Consider the following 20,533-nt stretch of genomic DNA (forward strand, 5'->3'; position numbering starts at 1 on the left):
TACCCAAGTCTCTTCCTAGCAGGCCACTGGGGAGAGGTTTTCCATTTTATCTTTCTGCTTCTATCCTTATTTTCTTTGCATAATTAAGTTTGAAGGTGATGTATGTAGCATGGGCTATAGATTCCTCTAAATGTGTCTCAGCTTCTTTTGTGAAACACGTGATGATCAAATCTCTACCTAACTTCATTTTATTGACATTTTTGCTCCCATATATTAGTGTAAGGAGAGAGAACCCAACATTAGATAATTGTCCTCTCCTTCTTACTCGCCATCTATGATATCACTGGATGATCTTTCTTGGGCATAGTACTGTTCTGGAGTGTTTCTGGAGGTCATCTCAACAGATTCCTTTATATCTTTAGTTCTTCAACAGTTCAGTGCTCTCCCTATCGCTTTGTAGGTGTTTAGAGTGAACCCAACTGCAACAAGTAATTTTCTCAGAAAAGACCAAAGGGTGCTAGCTCTGACTGCTCACTAGGGCACATACTCAGGTATGGTAATGAGACACCCTGCTCAAATTTAGCATATTTACTCTGTGTGACTGCTGCTGATATTAGCTAGTGCACTCTCTTCATCCAGTCTTCTTCTACTTGTAGTGTTTGGATTGAGGAACATGCATGAAACCTGCAATGTGAGAAAATATATTAAAAATTATACTAGCTTCTTTTGCTAAGATACAAAAGAAATTCCCTCTGTACTCCCTGTGCAGCAAAATACATTTGCCTCTTGTGTGCAGAAAGAAGCCAACCTGTTGACATTTTTGGTTTGGCTCTGTGTTGTTTTGATTTATACAAGTGCATGCTGCAGTGTGGGGTTGAATCAGATAAGCATTTGTGGAGAACTGACCTCCTAAAATAGACAAAACTTTGATAAAGGATGTTATTGTGGTGGCAGCAGTGGGAGGGATTTCCAAGCATGCATTTTAAATATGTTCAGGCTGTTACCAAATCAGAATTGTTGTCTGTTTTCTGCCTTGCATCACATCTGTATTAACCAGCCCCCCTCTTCCCCACCATGATCCTTAAAATATCAGCCTCTCTTCTTTAAATCAAGAACAAGAGCCAAATGATTGAGATTCCTGCTTGGTTTATCACATTTGGAAAATTTGCGTTCTTTTGACAGTAAGACATGACAAGCTACATCTATACTAGAAAAATAATATGTGTTATAAAATAACTTTCAGATAACACAACAGCAAACATGATTTTGCATTTAATTTATATTGAGATTTAAAAACATATATGGCAAATGCATTATTCCATTTATTGAGACAAGTTTGTCTCAAGTTTGGCTTTTTATGTACGATTACTGTATACCAGAAGTTGCTCCTGTGAGTATTAGGAAGCCTTTGGGGATTATGGATTGGCTCTGTAAAATGTGCTAATTTAGTTAACAGATTTTGTGAGTTAGTTCCACTATAGAGGAGTTGATGGGTATGTGTAGAAGGAAGGACTTTAGCGTATGAGTAAATCATTAATTCCTAACTGCCATTAATCCAAGGCAGCACTTTGGTGCCAGTAGATTTGTGACAGTGGAGTAAGAGAAGATGAAAACTAGCAAAGAAAGTAGTACGTCTTCCTCTCACTCTTCCTTTATTTGCATACTGGTATGATAGCTTTTATTTTGCATTACTTTTAGTTTAGGTGCTTTCATATTCTTAATATTAAATTAATGGAGCTGTGTTTAGTTCCAACAGCAAGGGGGGCAATTGCTGCTTTAAAATGAGGCAAACAGCCATCTCATTTTGTGGTACACCTTTTTCTTGTATCATTTATTCATGTGCTTCAATATTGCTATTACTGGTTTTACTGCTCCTGTTGTTACTAGTTCTAGCAGTTTATCTTTTAGGGAATGCACAAGATTCTTGCCAAGGACTTTTTTTGTATATAATGTGCAGAAGAATTAATTTTGAACAGTTGAGTTTTCTTTTTTCTTGCCTGAGGACATCAGCCATCCCTACAAAATTATTGAGATATCATTTAATTGTCCCAGAAAAATGAGCAAAAAATTACAAGATCCAGCTCACGTACGTTCATAGTTTTAATTCTGTATTTCTACTCTAATAACTTTGTAAAATCAGAAGTTTTTTTCCAGTCATGCACAGAATAAAACTTCTCAAAAAGCCGCCGACTATGTTATCTTATTTTCACCCCAATCACTTTGTGATTGTGTGTCTGGAACAAAAGGAACAGATTTTTTTGCAAATAAAACAATTGAAAAATTTTATTTTTCTGTACTCTCATTTTTAAAAAATAAACAACTTACTTTGCTTATATTTCCCTCTCTAGCAGAGGAAGATTTCAGTCTGAATGGTGGAGGTTTCAGAAAGTTGGGAAGTACCAAGAGGAGTAAGAAGCAGATTATTTTACTAAAGGTGTATTGATTAGTCATAAAAATGTGTGTTAATAGACATTCTTCATTTTCACTCTGATCCAGTCTGTTGTGTAAGAATAGAAACAGGCATATATTTTTGGAAGGGTGATTAAAACCAAAAGAAAGGAACAAAATGTCTATCAGAATCAGTGCTTTTAAGAGCTAAAGTGTGAGAACACTTTTTCCCCCTCGAACTGATTTCTGACAAATGGAGAGCATCTTGAATGAAGATATTCACATTGGATTTTAGATGATTTGAGGCATGCAAAATTTTACCCAAAAAAGTGCAATATGGAAGGGAAAATGGGCAAAGATATATATAATAGTATAATTAAAAAGTTAAATAATTTTTATATATACACATATGTAATGTATTTCTGTAATGCATACAGCCATGTAATGATCTCAGCATGGAATGATATGATATTCAAATTTTTAGGGTGTTTTGTTTCTTCTGTTTCTCAGTGGAGCAGCTTGTTCTTGCCTACATGCAACTCACACTGAAATTTATTTGCTGCAGCTCACTGTAGTATAGATTTCGTGGGACTAATGGGAAGTGTTTTTTAGCAGAACTGCAACTTTTGAAATAATTTTGGCTTAAAAGAAAAAGAATCTCTAGGTGTGAATACTGTATGGAGTAGGGAAAACTGTGGGGAGGCCAGAGTGACAGATTATGGCTCCCTGTTCCTGAAATCCCTGTGCTGCTGGTGAGGAGGAGGTAGAGTCCAGAGTGAAGGGAGGAATTTGTTCCTGTGAAAAGCTGGTCATGGTTGTGGTGGGAAAATGTTTTAGCTATGTCTGTTTCTGACCATCAGGCTCCATTCTTAATTGTCAGTAAAATGAATTCATGAGAAAGAAGCTGGGTGGGCATCTGGCAGCCAGCCAAGCTGCCTACATTCTGGCATGCTTTCTAACTGTACACACATTTCAATTTCTGTCCTGCCTTCCCTCTGCTTTTTCCAGAAACTGACAGATTATTATTGAAAATATCTAAATTCAAAGCACCACATTTAATAGAGAATACTGAGAGTCTGGGTAAATATAGCCAAAAATTGTGCTATTTCTAGAAACATGGGTAGGAAGGAATGCCTTGTTTCTGTCCAGTCTTAATCTTAGTCTTACGGTGCTGTTGTGAAATTCCCCTTGCACTTGAGGAAAGGCTGATGTAGGTTCTCAGTCACAGTTAACATCCAGGCCAAATGATGTCTCTACTCAGGCTTTACTTGCCATACAGAGCGAGCAAGTTTTTGTTGTTTTAGTTTTGAGCTGGTATTTTTGTTTGTTAGTTTGTTTTTCTGTTGGTTTGTATGCTGGTTTTTTAGTTTTTTTTTTTTTAATTTTGTTTTTTTCTGGAGGAGGGGTTGGTTTTCTCAATAATTTTTACTTCAAATTTTATTTTTTATTTTGCTTGTTTTTTGTTTGGTTTTGTTTTTTGTTTGGTTTTGCTTGGGATTTTTTAACAGAAATAAAGATTGTCCTCTGTTTTCCCCCCTCAAGAATACTAAGATATATTCATTTTTATATACCTTGCACTTAAAATAGAAAATTAGTTTTGATTATTTGAATTTTTTGACTTAGCAGTTTTGTAGAGGTGCTCTCAGAACAGCCTGATCTGAGTTTCAAGCCCATTTCACAATTCACAGTAAAAACTAAAATGAGTGGACTTTGGTCTAATTCTTAAGTTCTTCAGTGTTTCAGACATAATCTAAGGGGGCTTAATGTTCTAAACTATTGTGTGGCTGCCCCTTTTCTGTAGTGGATATTAAGAATGTTTACAATTTCTCACCTTTCTTCTGTTCTACTTAGACAAAGCTTGCTTTGTTTTTGGAGTGCTTTGCTCTAGTAAAAGCTCTGGAATTTGTAGCACTGATTTCAGAATATTTTCAGGAGAAAAAGCACAGGGGAATTTTTAAGAAATAATTCCTAGCAATATATTTTGTATACTTTCTGTTTATAATTATAAACTAGCTTCCAGTATAAACCACTGCTAAAGAGCTAAGAGCTATAACATACACATCAGGGGACAAATTGTTAATAAGATGTAATTGGAAAGGGGAAAGATGATGATATCTGCAAAAGGAAATAAGAGCCCCAAGGATGCATAGAAGTGCCTTATTACCAGTTGCACTGGGCATTCTGTTGAATGAGTTTTATATATCATGTTTTTATAGTTACTTCCACTGAGCTTTCGGCAACACTGGAAGAAAAATACCAAAGTACAATATTGTTCTTCTAATGTAGCATTCAAAGTGTTTCTAAATCAAGACATATGGAAAACAGGCTACAGGAGTAGAAGAATATTACGCAGCTGTTTCAGAAACAAATTTTTCAGTTGGCCTTCCTCTATGAGATATTTACTAAAATTTCTGTGGGCCATCAAAATTTAGGAGATACTTTTCTCGACACTTGAGAGGATCTGAATCTAAAAGTTGAATAGTTTCCTACAAGTCTACAAGGTCAGCAGGGAGGGAAATAGGAGGGGAAAAGTTGCAGATAAATTACTAAGATATGATGATTGTTTCAGTGACTGCTTTCCTAAGATTCCTTGTCAATGTTGAATGAGGTAAACAACTTTATATGTAACAGGGGTATGTTTCCCCTTTAGCAGCTGTTCCGTTGTCCCTGAAAAAGTGGCCATTTGGATCTGAATATTTGTCTTTTAGAAATTGGATAGAAATCATCCACCCAGTGCTGCTATGAAGTTGCTAGATGTCACTGACCTCCGCTAATTAATAACTTGAATGATGTTCAACATAAAACCTAGAGGTGCAAAGTTCCCTATGCCATTGATATTGCTCCAGACGCTTCACTTGTGTCAAAACAACAGAGAAGGGCACTTACATTCAGACTTTTTCATAGCCTCACTGTTATCTCAAATCTTCATAATGGAGTTGTGATTTAGATTTGGATTATGGGCCCCCTCGTTCCTACTCCTTCTTCCATTGTGGTTGGAGTACATGATGTTCCCTTGAAGACATTTTCCTTTTCTGAGCAGATACCCTCCTTAGTCCTGAGTCTCCTGTTTGTCTTTCTCACCCTTGATTTCTCACCCTTGATTTCTGTATAATTCAGCAGTGCATTTACACTCCAATGATTTTCCTATTAAGTATAGGTTCAAGATTTCTGATTTTAATAAGCATCTTTTGCATTTTGAGTCTAATGAAAATGTTTCTCAGCCTGCTGCGGTTTTTTTGTCCAACTCCACAGCTCACGATATTATCTATATGTTGATGGCTCTCACTTATGTGCCTCTCTACTTTTTATTCTTCTCCATATTCTTGTTATTTTGTTTCTCATGTTACTTTAGCATTTGCCAGTTTAAAGCCAATTATTTTAAAGTAAGCATAACAAAATTTGAGATTTCCTTATTCCATCTCTCCCTTTGTGAACTGTCAATTGTGCTGTCATCAACTGTGTAGCCAACTCTTTGGAAATTTTTCTTTTTTTCTCCTTACTGTGTTCAATTTTGTCCAGTCCACTTTCTAGATGTCTTATATATATGTGTGTTATCCTTGAATGGAAAGAAGAATACTTACTTATTCTTGATTTTCACAGTCACCTTTCTGGGCAATTAACTTAAACAGAAGGATGTAGAATATGTGTCTCCTTGCTGTTGAAACATGTATTTTTTTCATTAGCTTTTCACTGGACAAGCTACATGAGTTGGTGGCTCTTGCATTTCTTCTGTTGTTAGCATTCTACTTCCTCTGTGCTATCATCTCTGTAAAATCTTCTTGCCTGATTTGTTTGCATATTTAATAGAAAAAAACGTATTTTAAAGTGCCTTCAACAGACTTTTTCTCTAGTGAGTTACCATTTATTGGTTAACTTTAAAAAGCATTTTTGTTATTGTAAAAGTTGTAAGGCATGGTATTTTCTCTAGAACTGTAGATGGGTATTACTATTAACAGAATCAGTTATAGCAGAATCAGTTGCAGTCCCTAAAACCTAATGATAAAGCTATTTAAATAAATCAAAAAGACAAGTGGATATAATGACAAAGTTTTTCTTCTCTTCTTAATGTGACATAATGTACAAAATTATATGCAAACATGCAGAAATACGGTTTTTTTTGTAGCCTCAGTTTTTCAGTATGACTTAGAAAGTCATACAATTTTTATCCTCCAGTATGTCTTTCAGGCTCATTTGAGGATTTTTAGCTCATATCTGGAAGTTGTAATACAGCTGTCTTTGACATCCCAGGGGAAAGACGTTGGCCATGTCTCTCAGAAATTCAGGAAGGTTTTTGATTTGCATGAAGTTCTCTGAAGTGCCATGGCTTCCTTGGCTGCCTGTGGCTGAAAGTTGAGGAGGGATGATTGCTGGGCACCTGTATCAGCATGGCTGTCTTGAGAAGCAGGTGAACACCAGTCCCACATGCCAATGCTGTCTCTTCCTTTAGAGTTCCACGCAACTTCTTAGCAATGATCATGTGCACAAGAAAAAAACAACAAAACAATCTTCTGCCTGTGCTCAAGTTTGAAACCAATATTTTGTGGCACTCAGTACCAGAGAACTCTTCTCACTGCTTATTTTTTTTTAACCTTAGGGGCTTGAGAAGTATGAAATTATATTGACATACCTTTCCTTTCATTGGCGTAAAGAGAATGCTGACATGTTAAGACCTAAAAGTTTAAAACACTGTTTGGAAAAAAAAAAACCCCATAAATCAAAATGTTGCTTTCAAAAGGTCTTGGAGCCTACTAAAATCATCTTATTTGCAAAAAAACCCCCAGGAAACACTTCAAAACTCAATGTGGTAACACAGATGTTAAATCTTAAAGGATTTGTATGTGATTTATTCAAAACATTAAATTTACTATATGTAGTATAATTTCAGAGTGTGCATTAAAGATGTGTTATGAAAACTCATTCCTACCTGCTGAATGGCTGCCAAGTTGGTAGTGCAAGAACATTTTGTTGTTTTACCCCTTCAGCACAATGCTGCAATTTTTAAATGTCCATAAAAACTGTAAAACCCTCAAAATGCCAGATTGGAGCAATAAAAACTTTGAAAGTCACAGTGCAACAGTTTTGGGTTTTTTAATAACTCTCTGGGAGCAGGATTGAAAATCCTAGTTCCAAATATACTTAAGTTTTGAGTTCCTAGCTTCTAGGTTTGGAACTTCATTTTCCTCTCTAAAACTGTGTCCTTTAAGTGTAAAGCAAGTGGATATTTTGTGACATTTAGAAAGCCTTGCAGAGGACTAAGAGGGGAATGCACAGGTGGATGGGTGGCAGGCATTTATGGAAGTTCAGTCTTGGGCAGAGTTCTGTGACATTCAAGTCAGTGGAGTGGCCCAACACTGAGGGTTTGTGAAAGTCTTAGTAACTCTGAATTCTTCTCTAATATGGTTAATTTTTTTCTTTTATCATATTAGCTCTGACAATTTTCAACAACTGTTTATTTGCGTAATCAGTAAATCAGATGATTAAAACTTTGGCTGCTTCATGAATTGGCAGGGTATCTACTTGCTTTTTTATATACTTCAGACTAGTATATTTGGAATAAAATTAAGTTGACATCAGCTCCTTGAAGCCATATCAAGCTTCAGGTATTACTTGATTTCAGTACAGAATTATATAGCTGTCAGGGGATCTCAGTTCTAACTGAATTCCAAAGCCCAGAAAATTCAAGCATGATTTTATGTTTATTTCCATACATTTCACAGTGCTTACTTTATAATAAACTGAAATTTTTAAACTGTGGATGAACAGTAAAAGCTGATTCTGAACAAATGAAAACACACATGATGTTATTCCCAGGAAAATTGGCTGTTACATGTGGCAAAAAAAACTTGGAGGCAAAATAATGCAGTGACTGTTGCCAATTAGTAAAGTTGTCCATATGGTGCTGGACTTGTATGTGCTGCTGGCCTATCACTTCATGTGAAAGCCTAACCAGAATGCCTTAAATCATCAGAAACCATATTTTCCTCTTTTTCTTGTGAGCCAGAAGGGGGAGCTATATTAAAATTAAGTTTCTTTTTAATAATTTACTCTAGTTTCTCATTTAGAGAATGGTAGTTTCCAAACATATTTGTCAGGAGCCTATTGGCAAGATAGGCAGCTCCAGCAGTAATGGCTGCAAGGATGAGGGGTCATGACTCTGTGGAAAACAAGGAGAATGTTCCTGTGAAGTAGAGACAGGTATAAATCTTCCCTAAATGATTTTATATATTTGCTGGAAGCAAGGAGGTCATTATACCAAAGCATGCCTTAAAACTTCTGGTAACCATCAAAACCACCACTAACTCTGCGGCTGCTAATTTGCTGCTAATGTTTTGCTGGTGTACTGCTCCATGGCTGCATTCTTTCTTTGGGTTTACAATCCTGACACTTCCTTTATGGCCTCTTTAAATTCAGTTTTTTTGGAATCCAACGTGCAGAGCTAATTAGGCAGGCTGTAAGACACCCTTGCCAAACAAGTCAAAACATTCTGAAGCCATTCCATTCCTGGACTTGATGTGAACAGTAAGGCAATATTGCTCACGTTTTTTGACATATATTGTTATGGTTATTGCCATTTTACCCCACATCCCCAGAGTATTGTTTAAATACATGATACAAGAGATGAAAGCAAGCAGATAGTGAAAAAAGGGAAAAAAAAAAACAAAAAAGGAAATATCATGTAGTTGTTAGTTTTTGGCGTTGTGTAATTAAACCATCCTCTTTAATGTTATTTTTGCCAGTATCTAATTAGCAGAGCCATCTGCCTAAGAAGTGCTGGGCCATCTGTCTGGAATACTGTTCTGTTCATTTCTTGGTTCTTTACTAATTAACTTCTTTATCTATGAAATGTAATAGTACATTCTGTTTCTACATTTCAAAGTTCATATATAGATATATAGATATATATATATAGATATATATATATATATGAATGCATACCTGTCTACCTGTATATGTTTTGAATATCTGTGTAGCTACAGAAACATAGTTCTCCCAGGAGGTCTGATTGTATTCGGTTATCTGTGTAGCTTTCACTGTAGGTGAAAACCACACTATTTTGTTGCCCCGTCAGTAAAACTAATGCATCTCTCACTTAAATAATTCTAATTGGCTGGTCCTTTATTGACTGTGTTCAAATTTAAAATTTCCTGTCTATGCTTACTAATTTAAGTTAGAATTATAGAAAGGGACCACATTAAAGTGAAGTATGTAGGGCTGTGGGTTTTTTCCATGTTATATTTTGTATTTTTCCTGGAAAATTATGTGATAATTTTGGTCAGAAAGGATCTCCAGATGTCTTGCCTGGGGACTTCCTTTGTTGCTGGATGTTGGGCATGTAAGAGAAACCCTTGACAGCTACTTCTGTGAACTTTATTTACTCTTTCTACACTTCCCATGTTTCTCTTTTAGTGTTCTTCAAAGTTATTTGGATAAATCACTTTAAATTAGAAATTGTCTTTCAGCTTTTGTTGGAGTTAATTTCTTTTTAGTTATTTAGTTTAACTTGCTGGAGGTACAGTAGTTTAACTTCTAACCGAGACTTACTGTTCATCCAGAGAAGTTACTAAAATATATCTGCTGTTCCAAAGAATATTATTAATTTCAAGAATGTAATTTTTAACTTAACATATATGAGTGTTGAATGCACATTTTTCTTCATTTCGAAGATAATAGTTTCATTACATATTCTCGAGTTGGATTTTTTTTCTTTGCTGGTTGGAATTCCTCTCCTCCTACTACCCCTTGAAAATGCCAGGAGAGATTTCATCTGAAGTTTTGAAGTTCTTTACAACCATCAATATTCAAAACACTTATACAGTTATTTACCATTGAGATTTTTCAAAAAGCTGCCTGTCGTCAGTTTGAAACTTGAGTTCAAGCTTAGAGTTGAGTGTGCACCAAAGCCTTTGTTTTGTTCAGTCTGATTTTATGTCATATCTGTATGGACCTTTGTGGCTCATGCATTTTTTTTTTTAACCAAAGAAAATAATATGTGTTCCAAAGTGAACTGAGAGAACCTCATCAGTGTACACTGGGTTAAGTTCAAGTTGTATCTTTCAAACACAGTCTTTAGAGTTGCTCTTCCACAGCATGTTGAATTTCTCTTCCACGTTGACTTCTACAGCATTAAAAATCTCACTACATTACATAATTAAGTTTTTTTATGTGTAAAATAATGTATTTATGAAACAGATTGGGAAATTAGAAGCACAGTAAGTCAAGACATTAAATTTATAGAGGAGCTTGAAAGACTGTATTGATCATAGGATTTATAAAAGCCATGTCATGGTAAATATTGTCAGGTAGCAAGAAACGGATTGGTGTGCCACCTTAAACCCTCCTCCTTAACCTATGCAGCCGTGTTCTTTGTAGAGATGTGTAGTAGCAGCTGTGTATGACCTGTCCTTATTTTCTCTGACACTGACTTTCAAATCCCTGTTTACTCTTTCCACAGAGCAAACAAACTTGAGTGTCTGTAATTTGGTTCAGTGAACTTTGTTGCCAGCTTGAGTAGAATTCTATTATTAATTAAAACCAGTACACTGAATGTTGCAGGTTGTATTTTGAATGTGAAAACTGAAGGTCCTAGTTAAGAGAAATAGAAAAAAGTATATCCTAACAGGATAAAACTTAGTTGTATAGATTTTCATAGTGAATCAAATATCCAACATGGTTTGCATCTCATATCTGCTCTCCTCCTCTGAACTTCATGGAAATGTCATCAATCAGTATTAAGCAGGAGAATATGTCAGTTTAAAGGAAGCTCTGGATAACAGTAATATCTGTAAACGTGGTTTTTCACTTGCTTTCTAGCATAATGCACTCCATATGTGTCCATCTGGTCTTTCAGAACAACAATTTACAAATCATAATCTTCTAATGGCAAAACCCATGTTATTATTCTGTTAGGACATTTTGTTTTGTCTTTATGCGCTGAAGATTCAAGACACATTTTTCTCATTTTTTTTCCCACATTGAAATGACATTTATCTCAGAGTTTTCTACCTGTCTTCCTCCTGTATAGAAGCAGTAGATGGTGTTGAATATCTGAATTTCTGTTTTTTGGGGAACTCCCCTGAATTTCCTGAAGATTAGAAAATAAAAAAAAAAAAAACAAGCTCTGTATAGAAATGTTTGCCTGCGTTACTGAACAATGTGGGAGCCTTAGGAACCAAAGTACAACAGATTGAACTACTCAGCTCTCTTCAGATGCCTTTGTGCTGTATTTCATTTGCAGCCTTCTCTATTATTATCTCCTCTAGCAGTGGAACCAAGAGCTATAGGATTATGAGTACACTTGGTTTCAAAGGCGGGACATAGCTTAGTTACCAATGTGTCTGCATTTATTTCTTGTCCACTTACTATTACACCTTTTTAGCAGATATTGTCGTGAATAGGGCTTTCCCAGAGAGTTGGCTATATGGTTAAATTCCATGCAAATATATTTATATCTAGTTGTAGCAGTTTCTTCTGTTTGGGTTCTTGTATGTGCTGTTAACTATGATGACCAGAAATATTATGTAATGTTTGAATATTTCACATCCTTCTCCTTCAAATTATTTTACTGTGGAGTTAAGGCTAATTGAAAGCTGGGTATTTTGTCACTGAAAATTGATTTAGTGATAAACATTGTGCATTTAATGCAATCTTTTTCCTTCTGTTCATGTTTGACATGTTTTTCTCACTTCAGTTTTGGCAAGAACTTTGCTTCAAACCTTCCTTTTAAGTATCCATATTTCATTCTCTTTCTACTCTGACCCCCTCCTCGTAACTAACCCTTGTGTTTCTCCAGGCATTTGAATTTTTTTTTTATTGTTCAGAGATAACATATTCAGCACTTGTATCTAGTGCCATATAACATGGAGGTTCAGTGTGTCCTTATGGATTGATTAGGAATTCAGTTGGCCATCCTACGATCTCCGTTATGGATGTGAATTGCTTTTTGCATTACTGAGTCAAAAGAGTTAGGTCATTGCTGCTTTTTTATCTAACTCAGTATGAGATTTCTTTCATGCTACCAAATACAGTTTGTTATAAATTCTAAGGTCATTCACAAGTGGATTCTTCCAGAAGTTTTCAATATATTCCCCTATATACCATAGTCATTTAGCATTGCAAAAGCAAATGCTGTAAAAAGAAATGTTTAGGATGGAGGAGGAGAAGTAATTAATTTTCATAAGTAAGGTTTTTTTTCCTTGAAGTGAAAAATGTTCGTTCTTGGGCTTGTTGAAACACAAATGCTCTGAAAGGCATTTCCCTCTTTAATTTCACTAGGCTTTCACCCTATTATTAATTAGAGAGTCTGCTTGCTATTATTGCAGTCTCCATTAAAAGAGAGGTACAAAATATTTCCTATATTAAATCTGAATAAATGGTCTTTCATTATTTCCTTGTAAATATAAATGAAAGGCTGTGGTTTCAGTAATTAGTAAGCAGTGGTTACTTCAGAAATCTCAATTCTTCTTGATAAAATGTGAAGTGCTTTGTGGCATTTTTATCTAAAGAACATATGGATGTTCACTGTTGAGGTGAAAGAATGCAGCCTGATTTAAAATGCTCTTTGACTACACAGCTATAAGGCATTCAAATATGCACATGTATTGGCACATTAACACCAAGCATGCAACCTGCTCCACTGAACAGCAAAGTTTGTAAGTCTTAGCTGCTGAATGTTAAATATGGAAATAACTGGAATTAACTCATGCAGTGAAACTGTAGTAATGAAGACAAGGCATTACAGTCCTGGCATAAATCTGTTGAAGCAGTGAGATGGCTCAAAAAATGAGGATAAATTGCTTCTGCTTTGCAGTGCACTGTTTCACTGTTGTATTGTCTGTCTCTTCCCATTTCTTCTTTCTCTGAATGGATGTTTTAGTGCTTCTGATTAGTGCTGTAGTCATACCTTTAGAGACTAAAATCTCCATTTGATGCTTGAGATAAATACTTCAAAAAGTGCAGCAGGGCACACTTTCCCATTGAGCAAGGTTTCTCAGAAGAGCTGACATCAGATGCTGTGGTGAGTCAGCCCAACTCTGCTGGAGAAAGAGGTTCAGCCTTTCTGTGTGTTCCTCTATCTGCTTACCCTCATAAAACACAAAAAATAAAAACAAAAAATAAAATAATAAAACCAAGCTAAACAGTATCAAATGTAACTGTGGTTGTTTCTGCTGTAGTGATTGGTACAGTGAATCATGATGTTGGTCGTGCTTCCTTTTGGATTAAAATAATGAAAAAACCTTCAAGATTAAAGCTACATTACTAAGGAGAAAACTCTTAAGAGGCATTTATGGATAGGATCATGCACAGCTAGTCATCAGTATATCTGAAATACATAACACAAACATGGGCTTAGATAGCTCAGAGGCTATCTCAGGTTTTTGTGTTCCTTGCATTTCTAACAAATTCCTTTTGGTTGCAGGCAGTGGCGTGGCAATGTGATGAAGCTACTAAAAGAGCCTGTTACAGTAAAGGCAAATCAAAGGTAAGCATGAGACAGCTGTTCTGCTTTAATTAAAAAAAATGTTAATAGCAGATGTAATTCAGTGTGTAAATCCCTACCTTATGCGTTTTTACTGTCTCCCTTTCTGAAGAGAGATGTAGGAGAGGAGTCTGCCACTGATGTGTAAGCAAAGAAATAAAGAAGAATATAGGGAGCATGGGGTGAGAGATACTGTCATGTGATTCCTGTCTGAAATGGCCATGAACTTTAGTTTCCAACAATTTACTGTTTTGACACCAAGGTTAAACATGGCACGTCATATGTAGTGAACTGTATTCTCACTTCACTTTCTGTGCGGTAAATACTGAATAGCTGTGTAATTACTTTGTAAAATTCTCAGTTTATATCCCTGTGTTTAAGATGCAATTTTATTAACTTTTTAAATTCCTATCTGCTGGTGCTATGAAGAAAATAATATGAAATTCAATAACTTTTTAGACATTGAACTTGATGTATGTTTGAATTTAAAACCAATTCTTTATCTGGCCAACTGCAATGTCTGTTATTCAGTACAGGTATATCCAATGCTAAGATGGAACCTTCAGCTGTCCCAACCTGAAGCTAGTTATCAAATTAATTATAAAAACAATTAGAATTGCATGCAGTCTATGTTTTTAATTTTTATACTGTTTCATGGTTAAAGTTAATTAAACTATAACATAAAGGGAGAACACAGCAAGAGTGATAAATGCAAAAGAGCACACTTTTATTCAGCAGAATGTGTTGCATGCATTATTGTCCTGCAAAACTCGAAGGACCCCAAGCTTCAAAAACATATTCCAAAATCTCTATTGCCTAGTAGAGAAGGAATCTCTCCTGCATAGTTATCTAATAATTGACTTTTATATTTCTCCCAATAAACAGTTAATTTCCAGCTCTTTTTTTACTAAGTGCTGGAAAATAATATTGCAGTGCATGATGGTACATTTGAGATTAAAGAGGAAGAGTAGCCTCACTTCTGACTTCAGGACCATGTTACACTGAGAAGTATAGAAAATAAAGAAATTTTGGAACCTCATATTTTAAGCAAATATTTAATTTTCTAAGTTGCTATTTTTCCCTAGAAAATTTATGCTTCAATATATAATATATCCCTCAAGTCTATATCCTTAGCTTTCTGATGACAATACTTGGAAGTAAGGGAATATGCTCAAGCATCAATAAAGTATGTCACAAAGCATTGATCAAGGGGCAAATACAATAGAAACTATTCTGGTAGGAATGCTATGTGTAATTAAACATGTATGGCCTCGCTTCACAGTGATTTCCCAAGTTTAAGGTGGTGAGAATAAAATTCAATTTGTCTGAAAGTCATAGTGCAATGACTGTGATCTAACATGATGGATGGAAGTAATTGTAAATTTGAAGCTATAGCAGTGTACAGCACTGTTACCACATTTCATTCAACAGCATAATGCATCTGTTGCTATTAAATAATTTTGTTAGGAGAAATGCACAACACTGGTGATATACATTTAAAAATGGGCCTTAGTGTAGTTTTATATTCATGCAGAGTTTCATTTATGCTCATCACACCCTTTTGAAGAAGATGATGATTGAAGTTAAGCTGTCACTGTAAAATGATATATATGTGATTCAAACAATGACCTCTGGGATTGTTTCTTAGTATTGTTATTATTTGTCCAAAGATTTAATTTGTACCCATAGCCATGTTCCTCAATCACAATCTAGAAGAAGAATATAATAGTCTTTAAGCTTCAATACATTCAAAAGAAATCCTGGGAGTAAATATTTACCTTATTGTTACCATTTGGGGTCATCTTTGTTTTGTTTTGTTTTGGTTTGGTTTAGTTTGTTTTGTTTTTTTTTTTGGTGTGCAAACTTCGTGTCCTGAAAGCTTCATGTGGGAGTTGCTGGAGAGTGCAGGAGAATGCAGAGATACTGTCTGAGAAAGCTTACTCAGCTGGAATGACAACTGTTTTCTAACTTTCCTTGACTCTTTTGTTTTCACTGATGTGGTCAAGGTTAAAATCAAAGATAAATTTATGGCCAGAGACACGATCGCAAGTAATGTTTGTCTTTTATTGTCTTATTTCCAAGACCAAAGCAAGGTCACTATACTCTCTGTAGAAGGAGATGCATACAGAGCCTTCCCTTGAAAAACAGAGAATTATCAGATCAGGAGGAATTAATTTCAGGGCTACATTGTCCCTCTAGAGGAAATCTCTTTGCAAACACAATTCCAGTTACTGTTATCAGAAAATCTTGCTTGCTTCCCTGTTGTATAAATAGATGCAGCCCAAATTGCAGAGTTGCCGGGAGTTGCATTTATGTAATATTTCGCAGGTGAATTCAGATTTCAGGGCAGGCACAGGTAACTGTAGGAAGACACAGGAAAGACTGGAGTGAAAATATGTTAAGACCAGCCCAGACTGTGGCAAAGGAGAGATGAGGATAGCAGGGATGGCTGTAGGTAAGTTGTTAATTCAGATCCTGGTTTCTTTAGAAGCTCTGCTGACCACAGAGCAGCATGAGGGCAACAGGTTCAGGTGGCAAAACCTGAGCTCATTCCTTGAAAGTCACTTTAACTGATGGAGTGCATGCCCTGAAACCAGAATGCGGCTTTGAACCCTGAAGCAACTGAAGTAGTTTTGAGATAATGGTCAGTGAAACACAACTTTTTGTTCTTGAGAAAGAAGCTGCACGGAATTTTTGCCTGTGGCTATTATCAGTTGTTCTGAGGTTTATGCTGTAGTAGCCAAGGAAGGAAAAGAGCTGAAGGGGAAAATATATAGGGGCATCTGTCACATTTGACAGTGTAATGTGCAGTTGACTTTTGAAGACCTATGTTTGTTACTCAGACTTCAGACATTTATCTACCAATTTAAGCTTTTGCCTAAAATAGCTAGTGGCACCAAGAGTGAGACATGCAAAATTATGTCCTTGTGGCCAGCATGCATTAGCATGAAGAAGTCTAGAATACCAGACGCTACTGAGAGAATAAATTTGTCTATTCATACTGACACCTGTGGTAGCGAATGTTAGAAAGAAAAAATATAAATGCAGTTGTTGAGAATGCAATAAATTAAAGAGAGGGTAAAACTAATAATGCCAATTGAAATTAAGTCCCATTTCTAGCTTATTTAAAATTCGAATGGCTGAGTGTGTTAGTATCTGAACCTTCAATAAAAGTATTTAAAAATTAAACACAGGTATGTTTAAAATGTTAACCTAGACAAGAAATATTGCTGCAAGAGGATAATTACTTTGCACTCAGATTCACTTGGTCTTTCAAAGTAGTCTTAGATAACAACTTAGTTTGCTTGGCTGCTGAATTGTGTCTAATAGTCACATTTTGTTTCAGATACCCTGATACAAAAGTAGAAAATATTTCATAAATGTATTTCTTTATTTCAGTTATAGTTTTATAAGCTAATAGGAAAATATATGACATAGAGTTTGAGATGAACTGGAGAATAAGACTACATAAAAGATAAAAGATAGCTACCAAACTGGATGCTACCCTGACCTAAAAAATCCTTTGTTTGAAGTTCTTTGCCACTTCTACAACACAGATCTCATTTTAGCATGTGTCAGAAGTGAACTGGTACAGCCAAACTTGACTTCAGAGCTAGAAAAGTATCTCTGAACAGTTCAACTGACTAAATAGTGAAGTCCTTTCTCGGTATGTTTTTGGGTGGTGATAGTTTTATACCCAACCAATTTTTAAAAATTTTCTTTTGCGTTAATGTGGATATTTTTTCAAATTAAAAAAGCTTTTTCCATTTTTTGCACTGTGTTCCCAACAAAATTCCATATGAAATGCCTTGTTTTCCCTGTTGCAGTATGGATTGTTGTCAAGTTGTCACAGGACTTGGGAGCATTAAAGAAAGAATCTTGTGATTCCCAAGAATGTTAGAGTTTAAGAAATTAGCATTATTTTTTAACGAAATGAGTGGGTGATCAGTGTGCAAGTAATTTGGAAATGACACTGTTTCAGGGAGCTCTGGAATATGAAGAGGAGAGGTTGGATGGCTTGTAATGTCAGAGCCCACTTATTTTTCCTACACGTACATTCCATGCCTTGTTACAAAGGGCAGAATGGAAACAGACCAATGAATAAATTACTGTCTTACTTCTGTGAACCTTCTTGAGCACCCTTCTAATGAAAAAAAGAATAAACAAAAAACAATCCCCCAAAAAGTTGTCTTCTATTTTTTTGTTGTTGTTTGTTTGGGTTTTTTGGTTGTTTGTTGTTTTTTTTTTTCGTTTGGTGATGGAGTTAAAGCAGTGTGATACAAGGGAATTGCCAAATCTACCACTACTGCCAAGCTGTGAAATAACTACTTTTTTAATGGCTCTTTGTATTGCCCAACCTGGTTATATGGTTGTGCATTAGCTTCTTTCTGGTTTAAAGAATATTAAGATGACAGATTTATAAAGTTCAATATAAATCTTCATATATTTTACCCAATGGAAATTAAATCTTACTACTAAGATGTTTGTTCCTTGCCCTTAAATGCTCAAAAAGAAGCATTTAAAAGCTACTTTTTCACAAGAAACTAATGCAAATGTGGATTTGAGAGGTGTTTTTTCCAAGGGGTAGTTTCTTTCCTGAGATTTTGCAGGATTTTTTTGAGTTTATTTTTAACTTGACTTTTATGAAGAAAGATATTGAAGAAAAATTCTTAAAGTTTTCTCAGAGACCTTTAAAGTATTTTCCTCATCTTCTTTTGCAGTCTATTTTGTGCCTGTTCAATTTATTGAGGATTATATTTGTTGTCTTCCAGGATGAGAGTCTATTTTCAAGATAAACAAGCAATCCATTTAATATAACTGTAGGCTAGATAATAGGACTTCTGTGCTATTACTATTGTGTGGATTTACTAACATGATTTCATTTAACATTGGCTAAAATTGCACAACTGTATTTTCACAAGGTTTTTTTTCAGACTTTTTATGAGACTGTCTTGTGGTGAATGCTAGAGAGTATTCAAATGTAAGTTTCCGGGAGACTTTATTTTCTCCAAACATATTGTTGATCATTTTATTGGACGTGGACATTGATTTTTTTCAAGAAAAGTGTTTGAATTTTTCCTCATGCAATTGTGGGAGATTCTTAGCACTGCAGGATAAAGCTTTCTGTTTTAATAAACAGTAGAAATTGCTGTCAATTTCTAGCTCCTGAAATGAGAGAGATTAACATCATAAAGCCTTCACCCATCCAAATGGATTAAATAACATGTCAAATTATTATTCAGGGTGAGCATCTTTGTATTGTGGTAATGACATTTCTAGAGAAACTTTGAATTTACAGGAAAGGGGATGCTTCTAATAAAACAGGGTAAATTATGAAATTAGTGGTAACAAATCCTCATCTGAGCATCTCAATAATTTTATTTTCACTAGTTTCACTATACTTTTGTTACTGACAACCTGTTCTTTCCCCTTCTTTCCTCACAACTTCCTTCCTTGTCCTAAACTGTCTGAAGTCAACATCTGATGTCCTGAGACAGTACTGTATTATTTAAGTCAGCATCTATCAGATCATCTGTCTGAGCTATCAATTCAAAATTTAGCTAAGCCTTTGAAATATATCCTGAGAAGAAATCTTCAGTACTAGAAAGGTTTATTGTTATCCTATTAAGAGCTTTTCAGAGAGTTTGATAGAGGCGTGTGTGTAAATAAGAAATCAGTGCATATTGTGACTGCTAACTCTGGTATGCTTAAGTGTTGTTTACCAAAAAAAATGTTTCTGTATGAAGAAATAACCATGGAAAGCAAAGTGTTATTAGTCTCTTCCGTATTCTGCAGCATCACTGAATATATTCTTTCTTTTCTGTGTGGCAGGAGGAATGCCAGAACTATATTCGAGTGCTTCTTGTTGGGGGCAACCATCTCTTTACCTGTGGAACCAACGCATTCACTCCAATCTGCACCAATCGCACGGTAAGAGATAAAATGTTTTGCACCACAAGGTAAAGTCCCTGTTCTGAGCCAGCAGATTAAAAGGCAGAGCATATGGTGGCTGAGAACTGGCTATTTGGGTATTGATGGGTGAGCTGATGTGTAAAAGGGTGATTTAGTTGGTGGCAGGACAGAGAGGAGAGCTAACCACTCTCTTTTTGCAGTTTTTTTCCTCAGCTGTGGGAGACACACAGCTATGAGCAGCTCAATTCCTCCTACACGCCAATTTTTATGAACCTTGTCTGTTTATAAGACTTCTGCCACTGTCAGGTTTGATTGGCATCAATGGATTTAATTATAAAATATGGTTGTGTACTGCATATTGTATATATGTAGTTCTGGAGAAATGAGAGTACCTGTATTAGTGATTTCTGACTAGTGAGAATGAGAAATCTTGTCTGAGATCTGTCATTCTCAAAAAATAGGCTCAAAAAAAGCCTAATTGCAGCATTAGTAATAGTCATAAGTATCAAAATGTTGCTGTTTGAACTAGGCTGCCTGTTTGTTTCAGGAGGGGAAAAACACTTAAATACAAAAAATAGCTGTATTACTAAAAAACTCATTGGCAGATTTATTATATCTAAACTCATTGCACCTTTATTTTAAAATAGCATATTAACATCATGCTGTGGTTTATGGCTGAAAGTATTAGAGCTCCTAAATCAGAGATGGTTCTGCTGAGTTGGAAAGCTCTTTTTCTTACTCTCATTTTTCATATGAGACTTTTTTCTGAAAAGACACCAACAAAACAAATAATAGATTTTTCTGTTGTTGTTATCT

The 20,533-nt window shown here is 35.4% G+C and overlaps 1 protein-coding gene across 1 annotated transcript in view; it reads left to right on the forward strand.

Annotated features, from left to right (window-relative positions):
• The window catches only part of SEMA5A (semaphorin 5A), a 213,740-nt gene that overhangs the window by 56,580 nt on the left and 136,627 nt on the right, over positions 1-20,533 (forward strand). The window contains exons 4-5 of the mRNA XM_062499827.1: positions 13,745-13,807; positions 19,637-19,735. Of these exons, the coding sequence (XP_062355811.1) occupies positions 13,745-13,807; positions 19,637-19,735 (162 nt within the window). The remainder of the gene's footprint in view (positions 1-13,744; positions 13,808-19,636; positions 19,736-20,533) is intronic.

Source organism: Cinclus cinclus, chromosome 1, assembly GCF_963662255.1.
Source record: "Cinclus cinclus chromosome 1, bCinCin1.1, whole genome shotgun sequence".
Classification (NCBI taxonomy): Eukaryota; Metazoa; Chordata; class Aves; order Passeriformes; family Cinclidae; genus Cinclus; species Cinclus cinclus.